The sequence below is a fragment of the Hesperophylax consimilis genome, chromosome 7 (genome assembly GCF_061612785.1).
Source record: "Hesperophylax consimilis isolate HC1 chromosome 7, BYU_Hcon_1.0, whole genome shotgun sequence".
Lineage (NCBI taxonomy): Eukaryota > Metazoa > Arthropoda > Insecta > Trichoptera > Limnephilidae > Hesperophylax > Hesperophylax consimilis.
In genome coordinates this window covers 32,921,288-32,943,285 of record NC_142842.1, presented here as the reverse complement: position 1 = coordinate 32,943,285, position 21,998 = coordinate 32,921,288, and the positions used below count along the sequence as shown (strand labels likewise).

Sequence of the window (21,998 nt, the reverse complement as noted above, 5' to 3'; positions counted from 1 at the left end):
TTGGAAAAAATACCAACTTTACAACGGAAGCAAAAAAAGTTTCGTTTGAAATAAAGAAAGGTCACTGACCAAGTAACAGAGTCTGACGAAGCCATTTTAACTGGACAAAAACGGTAAAATTCAGCAGTTGTAAAAATAATGGATTCCTTCTAAGTGTTGATTTTAGAACGAAAATAATAATTGTTAATTTTGCAGGTTTACTTCTTTTGAATTTAAGGCGATGCCATACGTAGTAATGCAAAATCAGGTGTTTTTGGTTTGAAAATTTGGTGGCCTAGAAATATTTCAGTTGCTTTAATTAAAATAAACACTGTGAAAAAATATTTTAAAGACAAACTTACAAAAAATAAAAATGTTTCCAATTGAATTAATCTTAAGAATAAATCACTTCAAATAAGTTTAAAATAATTTTATTTTTAATTACCTACTTATTGTAATAAAAAAATGTACACTCCTCTTCCAGCCACAAGCTAATGCTTCTATGGAAGAGGAGTCTTTAAATATTTGATCATATATTGTAACAAATAAACAAAAATGTACTTATATAATAAATAAATATAATAAAAAAATTAAAAAAAATACTGCGTGTATAAAATACATCTTGGCCTTTGAAATAGTAGAGTATTTTTTAGATTAGTCTTTTTATAAGCCCAGAAAAAAATAATGTAAAGGCCTATGAAAACTGCTTTAAAGTTCAAAACTCCTACTTACGAACCCATTTTCGGTTATGATTTTATTGTATAATATGGCAATTTAAGTTATTTATAAAATGATCGAAAAAACATTAAATATTTATGCCTGAACATCCACAAAATAAAATAAAAGGCACTTTTTGGCCATATTTTTTTCTTGCATAAATCAAACCGGGCGGATGGTGTTAAGCGGGAATTTAAACCTTATCGCCATCTACGTAAGGGTTGTTATTGATAGCGGCTCAATTTAAAATATTACACGACGTAGTGCATCGCCTTAAGAGAAAACTAGTTTTGGAGTATAATTTTGTAGTTCCGACTCTAAACGCCGACATTTATTTTTGTATCTGTGAGGTGGTGTTAAGGCGACGCACTACGTCGTGTAATATTTTAAATTGAGCCGCTATCAACAACAACCCTTACGTAGATGGCGATAAGGTTTAAATTCCCGCTTAACACTATCCGCCTGTTTTGAATTATGCAAGAAAAAAACATGGCCAAAAAGTGCCTTTTATTTTATTTTGTGGATGTTCAGGCATATTTTTTTTCCGATCATTTTATAAATAACTTAATTTGCCACATTATACAATAAAATCATAACCAAAAATGGGTTCGTAAGTAGGAGATTTTGAACTTTAAAGCAGTTTTTATAGGCCTTTACACTATTTTTTTTGGGCTTTTAAAAAAACTTATCTAAAAAATACTCAATTACTTCAAAGGCCAAGATTTATTCTACTCGCAGTATTTAATTAAAGCATCTAAAACATTTCTAGGCGACCAAACTTTCAAACCAAAAACACATGATTTTGCATTACTACGTATGGCATCGCCTTTACAGTTATTTAAAAAAGCTATTCTGTTTAAAAACTACTGAAGTAGACATGAAATAATTTAAAAATGGAAAATACTAAAATTATTATAGATTATTTTGTGAAGCAGAAATCAGGACGGGTTATTGGGTATATATTGTTGAATAAGTTTATAATTTAGGCCAGTTATCAGGTTAATAAGAAATACATATTTTAAATTACACTATTTGTTTATTATATAATACTTAATACGTACTTTAAATTGGAATTATGAATTTCTTGAATAATAAATGATCCTCACTATCTAGAACAATTAATATATCCGTCCCTCAGGGGGCGATAAGTTTTGTTTTCCAGTGTGTTTTCTTCCATAATCGTGAGGCCGTTTACTCAACAAAATGATCTAACTAACTTTTGGCATTTTTCTCGACTATGCTTGGAAATCACACGCGTACGGCATAATAACATAAAAGTGAATCATGATAATACTTTTGGCCGTAAAAATCTCAAATCATAATTTTAACAATATTGTTTAATATAATAAGTCCTTTCTGAACAAATAATTTTTATTTCTAAAATGTTTAGTAGCAAGTAAAAAATACAGCAAACATTGTTGGTCAGGACACGCCACTTCTACCTGCTTGAATAAGTTTTTAGTGGCAAGGCTTACATTATAATTAACATTTGAGGTAAATTCCACGTGTCTCCAGGACGTGCCGTGAAAAGTGATTGTGTCAAGTGCCCGGAGTAATTACTATGAAGAAGAGGCGGCAAATGTTAATGGAATTATAAAACTCATAAGCGCTTCAAAATGTGCCATACATTGTGAAAGTTCTACAGCAGTTGTTAGAAACCTGCGACCCGCGAGCTATATTCTGGCACGTTAGATTTTAAAATAAAACTTGATCGATGAGCAATGAGCAATCTTCCTGTGACGATGAAAATAATTCAATTACTGAAAAAAAGGCCCGTAGTAAAATTGATTATGATAAATAAATGCCTGTAGCTCGATTCCACATTCAATAACTCAAGCCGTTTAAAAAAAAAACGAGTCGGGGAGATATATAACTGTTGACAACGGAATTCAATACTAAAACAATGTACGTTTAAAGAACACAAATAAATAGAAAATTCATTTCAGAGCTGCCAAGTTTCAAATATACTTGATAAAATTGAGGAAGGTCATAAGCTTGACTACAGAAGCCTCATGAAAAAGGATAGCAAATAACCCACTTAACCGTACCCACAAACGTATAAACACACCCACATTTACAGTACCTACATAAACATTACATTCGAAATATGTGGGAAATATCTGAATGATTATGTAACTACCGTTTTATATATTTTTTAAATGTTTGCATTTAAGGATCTGAAGTTTGTTTGTACTAAACTTATTTACTTCTTTTAGGACAAAAAAATGAATCATTTGTAATTTTAAAACAGTTAATTCATAATGGAAATCCATTTTAAAGACTATTTTTGGTTAAAAAATCTTTATAATTTATTTTTTTGACTGGATTGGACCGGTTGTGTCTTTCAACGGAAATCTCTAGACTGGTGCTATTTTAAGCAAAGTATTTTAAATAAAGCTCTACTTAAAATTGCGCCGATTGTAAGATGAAACCGGTCTTGTCCGGTCAAATCTAAACAAGTGGAAAAAAGTCAAAAGTAATGTTTAATACTAAAATACTGAAAAAGTTGTTCATTCCTGTTTGAGAGCCTAAAGCCCGTGAACAGAAACATTCGAGTTCTACCCTTATTAAAGGAGCTTTCTGGAAGTAACGTAAACTACTGAAGCTTCTGTAAATGTTTCTGTATGCCTAGGGCTTTTTGACTGAAGATTGGAGAACATTGGAGAAGATAGGGAACTTTTGTTTGTATTTTCTTAAAACAAATAGAATTTCCATTTGATTTTCGAAGTTTATTACTTTATTAAAATTTTAAAACACTCGATTTAAAAACTCTTATGGAAAATTGTAATTTAAACCCCAAATGCGTTTTGAATGCTTTCAGTAAAATAATATGGTGACTGAGTAGATAAATGCATCTTGCTCACAACCACTTCATTTATTTCGTTCAGTGTGACTTCTTCACCCCCGTCCGCCAACACGAAATCAGCGGCTCTCGGAGGCGGGCCCTATCTTTGCCTCCCTAGCGTGTGGCCGGCCGCGTCACCCTGGGGGCTACTCTGTATTTTTCGAAACTGTCCTACCACCGGTTAAGCCACGTCACAAATGCGTATTAACCCTTCCCTTACGGTGTTCATTCCTCATCCTCCGGTGCTATACACTCGGTAAATATTTATATACTGTAATTACTTAATGCAATACGTAAATGTATTGCGGAGGAATACCTAAAATTTGAAATCTGTGTTTAGTATATTTAGAGAGATAATTTATTAATTAAAGACGATGTTCAATCAGTTGATAACACCGGCAAGGAAAGGTTAAACCACAAACTTACCGGTTTGCTAACCCGAAAGATACAGAGTAGGCCCCCTGGTTTAATGAGTTACATATTAATTAGTTACATATTTTAATAGTTAGCAAACTGGCTGCGATTAAACAAACTTAGTCTAAACATAAAAAAAAACACATTACATACTGTTTGTAAATAAAAAAATGTAAGTCTTAAGATAAGTCTTGATAATAACCGCCTTGAAAGGGCTGATGTTACAAAATATCTTGGCCTTTTCATTGATTCACAACTCACATGGAATCACCAATTTAAACATGTTCTATCCAAAATTACTCCTATAACTGGTGTTTTATATAGACTTCGCGGGTTACTTCCTCCCTCTCTATTAAAATCGATTAACCATGCTATGATTCACTCACATCTAATATATCTCGCCGGAATCTGGGGATTTGCAACAAAAAAAATGATTTCAGAAGTCCAAGTCGTCCAAAATAGAGCCCTGCAAAATATTTTCAGTTTACCTTGGGACACACATGTCAAAGACATCTACAGAAACACCCAAATACTTCCTTTTAATACCATTCCCACTTTTGAAATAACGAAAACTATATTACAAGTAATTCAACACTCGGCACATTCCAACACTACACTCTATTACAATTACGACGTACACCAACACAACACAAGAAATCACAACAAACTACATATACCAAAAATCAAATCAACAAAATATGGACTAAGATCCCTAGAATACATAGCTCACACAAAATATAGTCAACTACCCAACGAGATCAAATGTGCAAGTCAATGTAAAAAGACCCAAACTAACATGCTCAAACTTCATCTTATTAATGACTATCTGAAATAATAATGCTGTGTATGTCCCATCATATGTCCATTTAATACATACAGCTATATGTTTCATGTAATGCGTATCATTCCCGCAATGAGTTTATTAACTCCTGGGAGTACAATGCTTTATATAATATACTATATTCTGTATTGTATACTTTTAATAAAAAAATAATAAAATAAATAAAGACAACCTCAATTTGGGAGGCGAGTGTGGAGACCGCTACCCAGGGTATTTAATAACTAACACCCCTTTATTTAATAACTAACCATTTATTTGATAACTAACACCCCTGCCAGAAGTCAACCCAAGTGGTTCGCTTCATTTGGTGACTTGGCAGGGGATCCCAGGTTATTGATGTGAAGTCTTGGTGGCGGATATGTTTTCCTACCATAGTTTGGCTACTGCGTGGCGAGTCGGATCGGGAAAGATTGAATGAGGGAGACCTTCTTACCTCTCTAGCCGGACTCTCTCTCGACCCATCGCCTTACACCACAGTGGGAGTGATATACGTCTGTCACACCTGAACACATTGACCCCAAAATCCTACCCACCCCAAAACCTTCCCTACCTTACCGTTCCTTCCGAAAACTTCCTCTCCTCTCTTTCCCTAAAAAAAACCTACACATAACATCCCAAAGATGACATATTCCTTGGATATTTTCCAAGCCGCTGGAAATCGAGCTTCATTACACCTATCCTCAAAAAAGGAGACGACACTGACATAACCAATTATCGCCCCATTTGTATACAGTCAGTACTTTCTAAGCTTTTTGAATCAATGGTCCTTGATGAAATCTATCCCAAATTAATAAAACTAATCGACCAAAAACAACACGGTTTTATCAAAGGTAGATCAACCGCAACTAACGTAACAATATTTCAAAACTTTATATTAGAATCTTTTGCAAAAAATAAACAAGTCGACTGCATATATACAGACTTTTCAAAAGCATTCGACAAAGTATCCCATAAACTACTAACCCGAAAACTATTTGCCCTAGGAGTAAGAGACAACATGCTAAAATGGTTCACTAGCTATTTAACTAATCGTAAACTATTTGTTAAATAAAATCTTAGCTATCGAAAGCTTTCTGTGCGACCAGTGGCCTACCGCAAGGTAGTCACCTTGGTCCCGTTTTGTTTCTCATTTTCATTAACGATATAACAAATTGCTTCGACGATGTCGAGGTATTGCTCTTTGCTGATGACATCAAGCTATACAAAAAAATAACTGATGTAAATCATTGCCAAATACTACAATCAAATATTAATAAGTTTAAAGATTGGTGCGTACAAAATAATCTGTTTTTAAATGTAGACAAATGCAAAACCCTGACTTTCTGCAGAAATAAAAATCCTGTTTTATTTGAATATTCCATTAACAATACAGCTTTAGAAAGAGTCACGGAAATGAGAGATCTCGGAATTATTTTGGATGAAAAACTAAGTTTCGCCAATCATATCCACCAAATTGTAAACAAAGGCATGAAAACACTAGGCTTCGTATTAAGAACAACTAAAAACTTTAACTCCATACAAGCCATTAAACTGTTATACATATCTCTAGTTAGAAGCATAATTGAATACAACTCAGTAGTTTGGTCTCCCTCTTACAAAATTCACATTAATAACATTGAGCGAATACAAAAAAAATTTCTGCGTTTTATAAATTTTAAATTAAATATTCCACTAGAAGATTTACAATATCATTTCTTATTAAACACTCTAAAAATACACACATTGGAAGACAGGCGTAAAATAAACGATTTAACTTTTTTATTCAAGATTCTAAACTCTAAATTCGACTGTTGCGAACTTCTGCAACTCATAAACTTACGAATACCTACAATAACAACACGACAAAATACACTATTCCACTGCAACACACATAAGCGAAATTACATTGCGAACTCCCCAATACAACGGTTTCACACTATGGGAAACCAATACTTAGGTGATGTCGATATATTTAACATTAACTTTGCGAATTTTGTGGATTATGTAAAAGACCTATTTCAATACTATTCCTAAATGGAAGTTATATTTTTGTAAACCAGTCAAATCACTGTATTTTTTAATTTATGTTCTTGATATTTTTAATTTTGTTTCTCGCATATACTTATGTAATTTTATTTTTATTATTTCTTTCTTTTCTTTCTTATGTTTCAAAACTGTCATTAAATTTGTACCACCCACATGTAAAAGCCCTCTGGGCGTTAAATAAATAAATAAATAAAATAAAATAAATAAAATAAAAATAAAATATTACCTGAAAGATTTTTTTTTATCAGGGTCTCCTGTGTGGAGCTAATGCAAAAAAAATCATTAGGAAATACGATATTATTAATTGGTTACATTTAAAATCATGTAACTTTAAAGCTTACACTAAATGAGATTGTAATATTTATGAAATTATGTTTTATTTTGGGTACATGGGTACTTATATTGTACGGGACGTGTTTGCCTGCACAAGAAAAGACTGTAAATAATAAGCACCGGCACACATTAGTCCTCAACTTGGTAATGATTTAAGTAAAACACCGTGAGGTGTTCTATCCAAACCATTATAAAAGTAAAACGATTCGAATCAAAATTCAAATTTTAATTACAAGTATTGTACTGGCATACAGAACGTACAAAGGGGTGAAGCTTATAGGTACTTCCTATGTTTACAGCCAGCCCAATTCACAAGAAATAGTTGTATGTATTTCAATACAATTGGGATTTAAAACACAGATAGAAAACTGATACAACCGGAATCCTTTCAGCGATAATTTCAGATTGGAGCACATTGTGCATCATCGCGCCATACGATACAGTAAATGGCGTGGGCGACTTCTGCAGCAGTGGCTAGTTCAATTGGTAGCCAGCAGGAATCGGCCAGCTTCTAGGTTGTCAGCATCAATGGCTAATTCAGTCGGTAGCCAGGAAGAATTTGCCAGCCTCTAGGTTTTCAGCATCAATGGCCAATTCAATCGGTAGCCAGGAAGAATTGGCCGGCCTCTGGGTTTTCAGCATCAATGGCTAATTCAGTCGGTAGCCAGGAAGAATTTGCCAGCCTGTAGGTTTTCAGCATCAATGGCTAATTCAGTTGGTAGCCAGGGAGAATTGGCCGGCTTCTAGGTTTTCAGCATCAATGCAGCAGGGATTGGCCAGCCTCTAGGTGATCACCGTGTAATTTTTCCGTCATGCTACATTTATACCTACATTAAAATAATGATTATTTCTCCTGTCTGATCTGCAAAATGTTGTAACATCCTGGTCATTGTCCTTCAATTTTCCTAAGCTGTTGGTGGCGCCCTTTAAAAGGACTACCTTAAGAGGAAACCCTAGCTAAGCCTTTCGATCCCTGTATGGAACATACGGCAAAAGATCTTAAAATTTAATTCGCAATAATGCCCCTTTTTTCAGCGTTGTGTTTTTTTTGGTTTTGAAATTCATATGAGATATGAACGGGCTATTAATGCATATATTTGTGGTAATCCTGTTTCGTTTAAATTAGATTGAATGATCCCCTTACCATTGAAATTTTTTAAAACTTTCTTATAAGACCGCGTGTTTAACCTACTCCTGTCTCCTACAGTACGCCTAACTCTAATACAGTAGTAATCACTTGTAAATTTTTCCTTTTAAGCTCTTTCCGACCTTAAATAAATCCGAGGACATGAAAAGTTTCGTTATTGTACAAATTAGTATAGTATAGTATTGACATGCATAGTGCGACGGTTTTCGCCATCTCAGCTCCGGGGTTGCCTCCGTCTGTTTTAACATATATTAATTTTGTTACTCGACACTCAATCTTTTATAGGGAAGGGACGAGAGGGGGGGGAGAAGGGGTAACCTATATGATCGAAATATTTTTTTAAACTTCGTTGGCACCTCCACTGACCAATACGATAGCGGTGGATGGTGATCAGAAATCAAACGCTGACTCCGATGCGGCTAGACTATCCCCCACTGTTGGCCACCCATTTCATAAAGGTACCCTGACCAATGCGGATCCGTTCACGTCCGAGAGAAAGCGAATTAAGTCATGACGCCATTTCCGAAATTGCTCCAACGCCCATTCCTCCGGACGAACTACTTTACTGAGTCTAGATGGGGAAGGTAATTGCATCCCATATCATGATACTAACGCGAAAAGTGTGTCGTGTAGGTTTCGCCTGATGAAACTCAAACTCCCACGTGCTGTCAGACCTACACTCCACCTCAAAGAAGCTGCTGTAATTCCGCCAAGGGAGCGTTCCAGTTGGCTTACATCAGCTTCCCGGTCGACACCATTGGATAAAGTGATAGAGCTACGGACTTATTCTCACGTAATATCACGCCGTCGCCCCCCTCACGTGGATTTTCACAGACGTCCAAAGTGCCTTCATCCTATACGCCCCAATTGCTGACCATGTTCCCGTTCATTACCAGTTGGCATCACAATTTTCATTCCACTTTCGCGCCTCTTAACTCAACACGGCCCCGTCAGAGGGAGTAGTCCCCCAGCGCCCCGTCGGTCCGATCCGTGCGCGTTGGCAACCCCTACCACGTGATAGCGTGAGAAAAAAAATCCTTCTGACTAGTCCGTATTTGTGGGATACGGATTTGCAGCGACACTATCAGACATTAACCAACTATGAAGTTTAGTCGAGGGTTAAATTTGGGAATGAGGTAAGGCTTGAGGGTGGTAATATTGATCTTGTCGGGGAATTCTGAAAATTGACATGTTGGTTTTATGTACATATTAAAGTGGATTAGTAGTAGCTGTCAGTCGACAGATATCAGCACCGCGCGTTCCAAGTTAATCTGGGAATTTGGTTGTATTGAATTGGAAATAAAAACACTTACCAAGCCCCTACCCGCTAAATAGCAACATCCTGGTGGGATTTTACACAACCGTTGCCATTTGGGTGGGGTGTCAGCAAATATCACCAGATTTACCCTGAGTTTATACCTAATATTTTATCTTCACCTGAGATATCCCCAATCTTATTTTCCTAATTTTGATTGTGTTACCCTCGTTATTTGCCGTAATGAATGTACTTCGATCTTCCCTCCCTAACCTAGTAATTATTGAAAAAATTTTCGTTGTAACACGGCTTCGATTGAGCCTAACACGCGATAGCAAGACACTTAGGTATATAGATTTTTCATTATAAATTTAACTTTAGTCCGAGACTTCATCAAAGTCCCAACGAGAGATTTTAACACTTGCGTTTTATTTTATTCGAGAAGAAATTTTTGGGTTTATTATTTTTTTTGATTACATTTTTTGTTTATAATCCGTGGCTTTATTTAAATCCATAACAATCGCGTTTAATTTTATTCGAAAAGGAATTTCAGGGTTTATTAATTTTAATTACAATTCATTTATAATCCGTTACTTTATTTAAATCATTGCAATCGCGTTCAATTTTATTCGAGAAGGAATTTTAGGGTTTATTAATTTTTAATCACAATTCATTTATAATCCGTGACTTTATTTAAATCATAGCAATCGCGTTCAATTTTATTCGAGAAGGAATTTAAGGGTTTAATTTTTTAATCACAATTCATTTATAATCCGTTTCTTTATTAAAATCATAGCAATCGCGTTCAATTTTATTCGAGAAGGAATTTAAGGGTTTAATTTTTTAATCACAATTCATTTATAATCCGTTTCTTTATTAAAATCATAGCAATCGCGTTCAATTTTATTCGAGAAGGAATTTTAGGGTTTAATTGTTTAATCACAATTCATTTATAATCCGTGACTTTATTTAAATCATAGCAATCGCGTTCAATTTTATTCGAGAAGGAATTTTAGGGTTTATGAATTTTAGTTACTGAATTTAAACCAGTTAAATTTTTCAACCTGAATTAATTGTTACGTCTAGAACACTGAGTTTAACTAATTGTTCGTAGTTTCAAAATTCTTTAAGGTCCGGTTTATCATTCCTTCAAACACTGAATTTAACCGTATGTTTTTGACCAGAAAATTTTCTAAGTCCACGAACAATTACCAAGTGATATTAAGACGTAGCGTGACGTGTCTTTGAACGGTTCCCGGCGATTTGTCGAACTCTGTTTAACTAATTGTTTGACTAAAAAAGTCCACGAATAATTACCAAGTAGTATTAATACGTAGCGCGACGCGTATACTTTTTTTAAAGGCCCCGGCGATTTGTGACTAACTATCCAAGTCTGATTTTAATTATTTAAACTGCCGCGACAAGTATATATTTTTTTTGAAGTTCCGGCGACCCGTGATCCACTGAGTTTAACTAATTGTTTGGCTGGAAATCTTGCTAAGTCCAGAAAAATTACCAAGTAGTATTAATACGTAGCGCGACGCGTATACTTTTTTTAAAGGCCCCGGCGATTTGTGACTAACTATCCTGATTTGTGCCCGTGCACGCTGTTTTATAACAGTAATTAATTACGTTTGTCATTGCAATCCCACCTTTATTGAAGCGCTACGGCCCTATATTTCTCGCCCAATCTCCTCTGTGTCACTTAAAACTTCTCAGGTCTATACTTCCGCGTTTCTCAGAAAAAAACGGCCATTTGCCGTCTCACAGCACAGGCCCGTACTGGTGAAAATCTCAAGTTCGCCTCATCTGGTAGGTGTCTTCTAATCCGTCAGAATTGACCTAATTTTCTAATTTAAATTTTTTTGCGTTTCTATTTGGTCCGTGATGTGTGTTCTGATGACCTTCCTTTTAGTGCGTCAAGCCATCCCCTTGCGCGTAAATAGCCAAAATTTTCCTTTTAATTCTCCGTTTTCGTGCATATTTTCTACAGTCTCCTCCCCGTCTTCTTTCCTCTGTCTAAAGCTAGAATTCGCAACTCGCTTCTTGTCGAATTAAATGGTGTACACGTCCGTTCCTCCCTTTACCTTCCGAATCGATAACTTCTGACAATCATTCCCATTCCACCGTATGCTAAATCCCTTGCGTAAGGTCGTCTCTTACATTGCACATTTATTCACCTTTCTTTTCCGTGGTTTAGTATAACTATCACACTTTTCACCGATTATTCCAACCTCCTAAGGCCTTTCGGTACTCGTTCTAGTTTAAATGTCCCAGTACACATTATGTCAGCTATTTCTCTTGTCCTTCTCCCGAGACCGCTCCGATTCGATATCCTGTTTATTCCTCCAGCCAGTTTTATTTTAAGAACCATTACTGAATTTTCACGATTCCTCTCTGCAATTATGGGTGTTGACCCTAATGATTCTGCCACACGCCTATCTTTTGTCTCTGTCTCTCCTCTCACCTCACATCAATCAGAGACTTCAAGTCCCTGTCACAACAAAACCGAATGTACTCGCTCATAATTCCTCTGTTAGTGGTTCACCCATTAATTTTAATCTATTTTCTTCTTCCATAAGCCACGTGTAAAATTTATTACTTTCGTTAATGATTATTACTGTCTAAATTATGCAAAACCATGTTCGAATTTTTTTACAAAATTAACCCGCTCGAGTGCCAGAAATCGCACACCTTTCTCCCTCTTTTAACCTCAAGTAACAGATCTGTTTCCACCAAATCTCGCCCCGTCGCAGTGGTGCTACGCCTCTAAAGAAAGGTTTTGAACCCCTAAAATGTCAAGTTGTTCGGCCTTGAATCCAGCTTCGTGCGTTCACCTAATCATCTGGTGGGAATATTTCCAAAGGCGATGCCATATAAATCAAAGCCTAAACACACCTCCTCTCTTAAATATCCTTAGTCCTGTCAGAAAGTTGCGCCCTTTTTTTCTCTGTAATCATGATTGGGCAATTCAACCCTCCCGTCGCAACCCTAAAGGAAACCTCCCACCTTTGTATGCAGTTCCCTGTAATTTGTTCCGATAGATGGCTCTACTATGAAGATTTTATATCATTTACCTCGGGAAAGACCTTGGTCCATCACAACCGGTAGTGGGCAGTTCAGTCGGTAGCCAGCAGGTATTTGTCAGCCTTTAGGTTGTCAGCATCTGTGGCTGGTTCAGTCGGTAGCAAGGAGGAATTCATCAGAATCTAGGTTGTCGGCATCAATGCAGCAGGGATTGGCCAGCCTCTAGGTGATCACCGGCAGTGGGCAGTTCAGTCGTTTGATTATAAGAGCCGGCCCACGGAGATGCCCCATTATTGTAATGATTACAGATGCGTCTGATTCAGCTGATACAGTGCCGGTCGTAAACAGCTCGTTAGAAATAGTTGTAAACTTTTAAAATGGTTGTGCCGTTATGGAGGATTCAGTTGACACTCAGAAATTTATAATTCTTAATTATAATTAACAGATCGCGATTTAACTGTAGGATTGGATTCCGTCCACTCGTGTTAATTTTTTGAATTTTGACTGCCGAATATTGTAGTGTTTTTAGCTATTTATAATTTCTCTAGCAAGCCCTCTTGTGACGTCAATATCTTGACCACAACTTGTTTTCGTTTCAGACGCAGGTGTTTTTAGGTGAGAATAATAATTTCGCACAGCGGCTGGTTTGTCAATATTTTGATTTTTCTCCGGCTCGATTCACTTAGTAACCGATTATTGTGGTGCATTTTTCAACTCGTAAACATTATGGCTTAGAAAAAGGGGTCATCAAACTTGCAGGTGTTCAACCTTAGTCGCAATCGAGTCAAATGCAGTAAATCTTGTTTTCACGTTCGATACATGTATATTTTTACAGTTAATTTTTTATGAAAGCACTTCCTCATCTACACTGCACAACCCCCACTGTCAACAAGATACATACATAACTCAAAAAGAACAACTTATCTCAACAATATACAAAGAAACATCCCATAAGAAGCAAAACTATACTTATCAAGATGAAACTACAAAAATACAAACCAATCTCGACCAGATACGTACATACACCAAGAAATACAAGCATTCTCAACAAGAAACATACGTACCAAGGAAGAAAACCAATCACAACAAGATACGTACATACCACGAGAAGAGCAATCAATCTCAACAAGAAATATATATACCAAAGAAGAAAAATTAATTCTCAACCAGATACGTACATACAACAAGTACAATAATCAATCTCAACAAGATTCACACATACCACAAAAAGAACAACCAATTTCAACAAAAAACACACATACCAAAGAAGAAAAACCCATCTCAACGAGATACATACACTCAACAAGAAAAACAATAAATCTTAACAAAATTCATGCATACCGCAAGAAGAACAACCAATCTTATCAAGATAGGTACGTACCACAAGAATAAAAAACAATCTCAACATGATACGTACACACAACAAGAATAACAACCAATCTCAACAAGATACATATATACCAATTAATTCTTTAAATATGTCGGAAATATTTTATGATCGAAAATTAAAGTTAATGTAAAAAAAACTTTTAAAACAGATTTGCATATTATAACAGAGTTTACGTTGAGCCTGTCGATTTGTGTGCCGGAATAATGAAAGGAAAGTACCACTAGCTCAATACCAGACTCTCTCCGTCAACCCTATTCGGGACGATCTTGATTAATTTGCGTTCAGCAGTAATTAGCGAACGCAAACTGGTTTTATTAGATAATTTCGAGTTTGTTAATTAGTTTGACTCCGATCCCGATAGTTGCTGGCTGCCATTTATTATGGCGGAGATGAAATTCCGCAGTGACAAAATGCTTCAAACTATTGAGCGAACTGTGATTGGATAATGTATTATCGTAAATTGCAAGAACAAATTTATTTTTTTATTTTATTTTATTTTTGTTTATTGCAGAAACAAACAGTACATAATTACATAGATGACAATAGTTACAAAATTATAAAAGTTAGTACAATAATTGGTAAAAGTAAAAGTTAGTATAATAATTAATATTATCCACACAAATAAAGAAAACTGGTTAATTTTTAGGCGAACACCGCATCCCTAGACAAACGATGATGGAGGTTTCCTAGAGATATTACAATAATATAGTGTATTTACAAAAATTCTCAGATGAGCATAGCTCAGATCGATTGCTTGTATACGCTTTACATTTGTGTTTAAAAAATATTTCGTACGGCGCAAGATTTTAGTACTATAATATGAATGCGAAACAAAAACACCCAAAAATGGTAAGTCATACAAAGAGGGATAAAAACATCCCTACTAGGATCATTTTTGACATGAAGCATATGAATTTTCTGGTTTCTCAAACACAATTTTTTTCAATTCTCAAATAAATTTGTGTTTTTTTCTTGATTAATCGCAAATTCATTTTGTCTCATCATTTAAATTAAATATTAAAAAAAATATTGGCATATGGCAACTTGTCAGCAAGTACTACAATTTTTCTTTAATTTAGTAAACATGACGCAATGACAATCATTTTGTTGTTTAATTTAGTTAAATTTAATTTCATGACAATGTCCAATCTTTCGAGGGTATATCTTGCATTTTTGCTAAAATGGAGTGAAGTACACAGATCGAAGGCTAATTTTTTTATGTTCATTTGAGAAAAGGAGTATATCGGTATTACTTTTTATAAACGGAATACGGGTATGTAAAAATGAAGTTAGAAAGAAAACCTGTGATGTTAGGTTTGAATAAAGGGTAATAATTAAACATATATTCTTTTTCACAAAATCAACCATTTTGAATATAATGTTTGAGTAAGATGAAATAATTCAATTCAGATAAATCTCTGGTCACATTCGTTTTTCACTTACAGCACCAACATATTGATTACCAAAGTTTTAATGACATCCACTAGTTAACATCAACATTTGAGTACAAGCTGTATATTGTTTTTCAATATTTGGGTAAAAGAATATAACTGAGTACGCTAACATTTTTTAAAATAAATTTGTACCTATAACAAATTTTCAATATGCATCATCAGAACTGTGATCAATTTTTAAGATTCTTTCGAAGTACATTGGTCGTTAAATAGGATTTTTTTCTTAATGTTTTTTGTTTGCTCAACAATTCACTTTTACTGACATACAATTTTACTCGAGAGTTAAAGTCATCGTTTCACACTATTTCTCCTCTGGATGATATGGGTAAATTTTGTAGACTTATAACATATTAATATAACGTAGAGTTTCTCACCCATCATGGGAATTGAACTTAATTAATTTAGGAAATAAATAAAAAAAAACAACTGTAGCGCCAATAAAAAAAAAATTGCCTCGTGAAAAGTTTAGTCCCTACCTATGTAGATAATAATAATATGTGTGAACCTGAGCACATGTACACACATATTGACAAAAAGGATATTAAGCTAATCCAATACTATTACTTCTGTTAACAGGCAAACTTCATTCCCAAAAAAATATTATTCATTTTTTTTCTGGTTGTCGAAGTCGAAACCAAAATTTCCCCCCAAATAATAAGATTTTCGATTTTGCTTTATACCTACCTGCGTAATTAATACAAAAAATAGCAGTCATAAATTAACAGATAGATGAAATTCCAAATGATCTAGTTAAAACAGAATTTCGCTAAGCTCATTCAATTAACATGTTTTTTTCACTTTTAATTTTTTTTTTACTTTTACTTTATAACAAATCCCAGGAGTTATAATAGGTACTCATTTTGGGTGTTTCTTATTACCTTTTATTGTATGGTTTCGTAATATTTCACTCAAAAGCGCAGTAAATCTTTCTAATATTTTCTAGATGGCACTTTATCCCCTTCAAAAAATGGGTACTTAATTTTTCACTTTCCTTTGATTTTATCAACGCGGCACTTCTGTGATGTAAGTAGAAACAACAAAAACGAGATCAATCACTTTGAAGCACCCGAGGCTAAAGAACTTCAGAACGTAATAAGGCGCTAACGGAAACATTATGGGAGACAGGTGTTATTTAGCTCGTTTAGCTCCCAATCTTCTGTCAATAATGCTGCGGCGTGAAGTCAATAAACACTATTTATTAGCTCAGAGTGTGTTTTGTAATGATCTGTTATTTGGCGGCTTTACCGACGGTTCCTCTTAGGTATATGCAATAGGTTTAAATGTATCGAAAATACAATCTGCTTAGTTAATTAGAGAATCTTGTACTAACAGAAAGCACCAATTGAAGTTATTTGTTATATTATATATACTATATTACTTTTATTACACGGTAATAATATAAATACTAGCTGTACACCACCAGTACATGTCCAGAACTTTTAATAGCATTCTTTTTTCCTTAACTTTCCCGAATCTTTTAGACTCACCGACACTTTCCGCCACTCAGTTTGGGTCCTTATAGAACCTTCTGGAACTTTCTAGAACCTTTCAGACTTACAGTCGGCGGGGCCATTCTGAAATAATCTGAAGCCTTTGCGGGCTTCCTACAACAAAGTATAACATTTTCGTCACCCACTACCACCTACGCTCAGCCACTCCCACCAAACTCTCTAACTTTCGATGTGACACCAAGAGCTACCACCATAACTACCGGTTGGTGACAGTGGCTGGTCGTGAAGAAGATTAGGCTGGTAGGAAAATACGGGTTTATTTTTATAATATATGTTATAATATATGTTGTATTTACGTTAACGTTTTCAGTTTTCAATTTTGACAATAATTAAATATAATCAGTTTATATGTCACCGTTTTTACGACCAAATAAACTCAAAAATAAGAAATGACGCAAATGTTTTTTTTTTAATTTACCCCTCTCTTACAACGAAAGTGACAACTACGAACTCAACAGTAGTGAATTAAACCTTTTTAGCGAACAATTGTCTCAATATGTTAAATTTTGGTTTACATTCGATATTGTCACACTGTCTGTATTGTTTATGGTATAATTGTCTATATTAATTAAAATTTACTATGGTTATGGTTGATGACCAGTCGTACCTTAATACCTCTCCCAGTGAAACCCCTCAGTGGGTGGTATATTTATGACCCCGACTATTTTATGAGAGTGAAAAATTTACAACTATAGTGATTTATTTGGGAGTATTACGCAGCAATTCGGTACCTCTTCTTTCGTCAACTTTTCGGACAGCGTTACAGTGTCCATCATAAAGGCAGATGTGTAAAATTGTGATGAATTATATATGTAAATGTGATACCGTGTCACTAACTCTAATCATCTAAGATGAGTTAACAGACGCAAGACACAAAAAAAATTGTGTCTTGCATCAGTTGGCTATTCCTAAAGTATGGTGGCGCTACTTTGATGCTCTCTTCGCCATTTGGCCCTATGGAACAGAAAACTCAATAAATTCTTGAACCATCTAAATTCACTCCACATCAAAATTAAGTTCGCAATGAATCTAGAAAACCAAGATAAAATCCTGCATTTTCTAGATGTGGAGGTGATGGGAAAAGAAAATGATAGCACACTGTGTATAGAAAACCAACTTAAACGAATCAGTACATACACGACGAATCAGTTTACAACCACTCTATTATTACTTCTTAAGTTAAAAAAACTCTCAGGCGAAAATAACCTCCATTATTATCCTTTCCATTCTGTCTTTCTATTGTGGATAAATATTTAACTTTCATATACTGACCATCAAATTGGACTAAAAAGTCCAAAGATGATGTTTTAAACAACCCCTTTAAAGTAATTTCTTTTATTGACAAATTTAATATTAGTTGACATCACTGACAAAAGTAATAACTGTCAGTAAAACATAATATTACTGTCAAAAACCACAGCATTATAATTGTTCGTCAAAAAAATAAGTCTGAATTATCTACCTACATTAGTTGATAGATTGATTACCGTTAACCGACTGATTGTCATTGATTTCATATCAATATCATTAATTTCATTGTTAACAATAATTGGAGCCGGTTTAGTGTCTGGAGATGTAGTTATACCTTGATGGCCGTAGTGATCTCGTTCACATAATTCACAAAGGTGATTGCAAAAGTAATTGACAATATCGACTGAGAAGATCACTGTACATTAGGACAAATATGATTTCTCGAAGATTTAATAATAACACATCACCAACTGCACCAGCTTATATGCTCGGAGCTTTGGATCGACTATGAAAAGCGTCTCTAAAAATAATGGAAGTTCAATACAACAACTCCTACCAAATACTTTTTGGGATGTTCCGGTACTGCAGTGCCACTGCAATGTTCGAAGAAATGCGATTTCCTGGATTCCGAGCCCTAAACAGAAAAGGGATCACTAGCTACAAAACGTAATTAGCCACGAGCTATAACGCTCTTGTGATGGCAGCACTGGACTTCTTGCAAGGTCCCATTTACAAGCGATGGAGAAAATTCCTTATGTATCATATGTCTAAAAGTTTAACAGTATTTTTATTTTCTTTTTTCTGTATTATTATTATTTTTGTGCATATTTTATTATTTTTCTTTTCTATATATTATCTTACAAAAATTTTATTTTCACTATCTTATATTCTATGTATTATACGAAACTCGTGGATTTGCACCACCCTCCCTGAGATCCGGAATAAACAACAAAAAATACAGTAACAAATGATAGGCCAGCGTGCAATGCCCGCTCCCAGCGCCTTCGGTTTGTTGGATTTCTTGGTGTCACCACGGATATTAAGTTCTTCCACTCCGTTGGCTTACCTCGATGGTCATGGTGATCTCAAAGCGTAATGCGCCTTTTGCACCGGTTATTACAGCAGTAATACAGTCATTGACAATAGTATCTAATGGTAACAAACCTGTCCCCGGCAGGCCAGCGTGCGTCACCCGGTCCCTCGCATGACAGCTGTGTCCCCAGCGGCCGGTTGGAGTTCTTCGGGTCCGCCACGTATTCTTCCACCCCGTAGGCATACACCTTGATGGCCGTGGTGATTTCGTTCACGAGCGAAGCCGATGACGTGTCGAAGTGCACACCTGGGAACAAAATCAATCACGATATTTTTTAGTTTCTTGGAGTTTTGAGAGATTGAATACGGGTTTATTCGTAAGACTTCACATCCAGTATTTTGAGTACCTCGTTTGGGAGTGTTGAGATTTTGTTTTGGAATTTATCTAGCATGTTCAGCCAAGTACTGATTTTAATTTTGAAATGATGTATTTATTATTTATCTGAACATGGTATTGTTTCAATTAAATACAAACAAATAACTTTGTAGACACCAATTTTGTTTAATAAAATTAATGGAATATATTTTTTTATATAGGTAGGTACTTATTTGTCAATTCTTATTCGTCCATTCTTATACATTTTAATTTTCAGTATGTTTTGTATCCTGATGAAGAAAAAATTGATTTTAAAATAGGTTGATCATTTTAAAAGATTGGCTTAAACAAAGTTTGTTATTTACGTTTAATCAATATGACACTACGAAGGAAATTTGCAATTATAAAAGAAGATATTATTAGGTATTTATGGAGATCGTATAATATTGATCTCCGTGCAATATGTCCACTGTGATGCAGTAGCGGCCAGTTAGTGTGTGCTGTCGAGCGCGGAACAACAACAAAATTTCCGACATGGCTAATCACAATACGAAACTCGGTAAAGTTATAATATCTGTCAAAGATATCATACGTTAGGTACCTACTAAGCGAGCGTAACTTGCCTTACGACTGTGCTTATGTTATTTATTGTTTTGGTGTTTAACTCGTAGAACTCCATTTAATTTTTTTTTAAATAAATTTAAAATAAATCAAATTTAATAATGTTATAATAATTATTAAGTTCTGCAAGTATTTCTGTTATTTTTACAGTTTTTAATGTGACAGCTGTTTCGGCTTTTGAGGCCATTATCAAACTGTGCTTATGTTTGTAGCAGATTATGATCCGAAATTTTACTACTATGTTTGGATAATATGTACTCAACAGATCACAGGCAGAAGCAATAAAGGGCTTCGAATCGGATTTCAATGTAATTTCCTCTGGGATCCAACAGGGTTCTCATCTCGGGTCATTGTTTTTCATTATATATATAAATTATTTGATCAATATTGTGAAAAACTCTGAATTAGAATTATTTGCTGATGATCTAAAGCTATACAAGCCAATAAAAAGTCTAAACGATTGTCATTTTACAACATGATCAATATATCCACCTATTGCCAACAAAATCAACTGTATTTAAATGTTTCAAAATATCATCACATTGTCTTTTTGAGAAATAAAAATAAAATATTATATTATTATTATTTAAACAAACAACAACATTGCAACCAGAGGCGGCTCTAAGGATCCAGTCGTGGTAGGTCATTTGAAAAAAATGTGTGCCCATATATTATTATCTATATCAATTTGTTATAATATTTCCATTGAAATAAATACACAATCCATGTACCTACTTACGGCAAATTATTTTTAAGATGTTTAGTTTTAATGTAGTTGTGCACAACATTAAAGTAAATAAAATAAGAGTTTGATTATATTTGACAATGATCTTTTACTTTTTTTTTGTTTTGTTTCATTCTACAGCTTCATTCTAAATCGATAATAACATAAATAATTATTCCAAACGTTTCTCGAACTATCCAATTGAAAAACAACCATCGTTCCACACACTACAAGCGTGTAAATGAAAAACCGACATTTGTTTATGTCACCATCTCTGTAAAACATATAATATTCATCGTGTTGTCACCCCCACGGTCATGACCTAAACGTCCCTAAGTTTTCTTCGGTACCTAATTTTTACTTCGACGAAAAATATAGTGCCATCTCGTTTATTCTATGGCGCGCATAGGGACAGAAGATGCCAAAGAGGACATTCTTTAAATTGACCCGGCCAATCGTGTGGACTTGTGAATGAAAGCTTCTATTAGAGACAACAGATGTCACTGGTAGTCACTCGCCGCCGCCGCTGTTTCGCGTTACATTTTAAATAAAATAAGAATTAGACCAGTTGTTTTGATGCACATAATTGATTATTATTGTTGTCTTATAATTTTGGGGGGTCAAACACCAATTGACCTAAGGGAAGAACCGCCACTGATTGCAACAGTCTCAGATATTCTTGATCTTGGAAAAACCCTTGATAGTAAACTACAATATAACCTCCATATACATCAAATCACAAATAAAGCTGCTAAAATGTTAGGCTTCATCATAAAAAACACAAAAGTTTTTGATAGCATCGATATCATCTAATAATTAAATCTACATAATTATTGCTTATAAAATAATTGTTACCCTTTGTGCTATGCATAAAAAATCTTGTCTTTAACATTAGTTTACCAAAAAAAATAATAATTAAAAAATTAGATTACTCACATCTTAAGATTTCAAACATCGGAATTTTTCAAACGAAAAAAAAAATTACAAACTAAATAAATATACTCTTTCAATTGTCTCAAAAAGGAAAAGCTTATGATAAGAATAATAATCGGATAA

General features: G+C 34.6%; 1 protein-coding gene across 2 annotated transcripts in view; it reads right to left on the bottom strand.

The window, feature by feature from the left end:
- Positions 1 to 21,998, bottom strand: part of Nmdar2 (glutamate ionotropic receptor NMDA type subunit 2) — a 415,630-nt gene that overhangs the window by 228,621 nt on the left and 165,011 nt on the right. For both annotated transcript variants that reach the window (XM_089633429.1, XM_089633428.1), the window contains one exon: positions 19,354 to 19,528. In XM_089633429.1, coding sequence (XP_089489555.1) covers positions 19,354 to 19,528 — 175 coding nt within the window. The remainder of the gene's footprint in view (positions 1 to 19,353; positions 19,529 to 21,998) is intronic.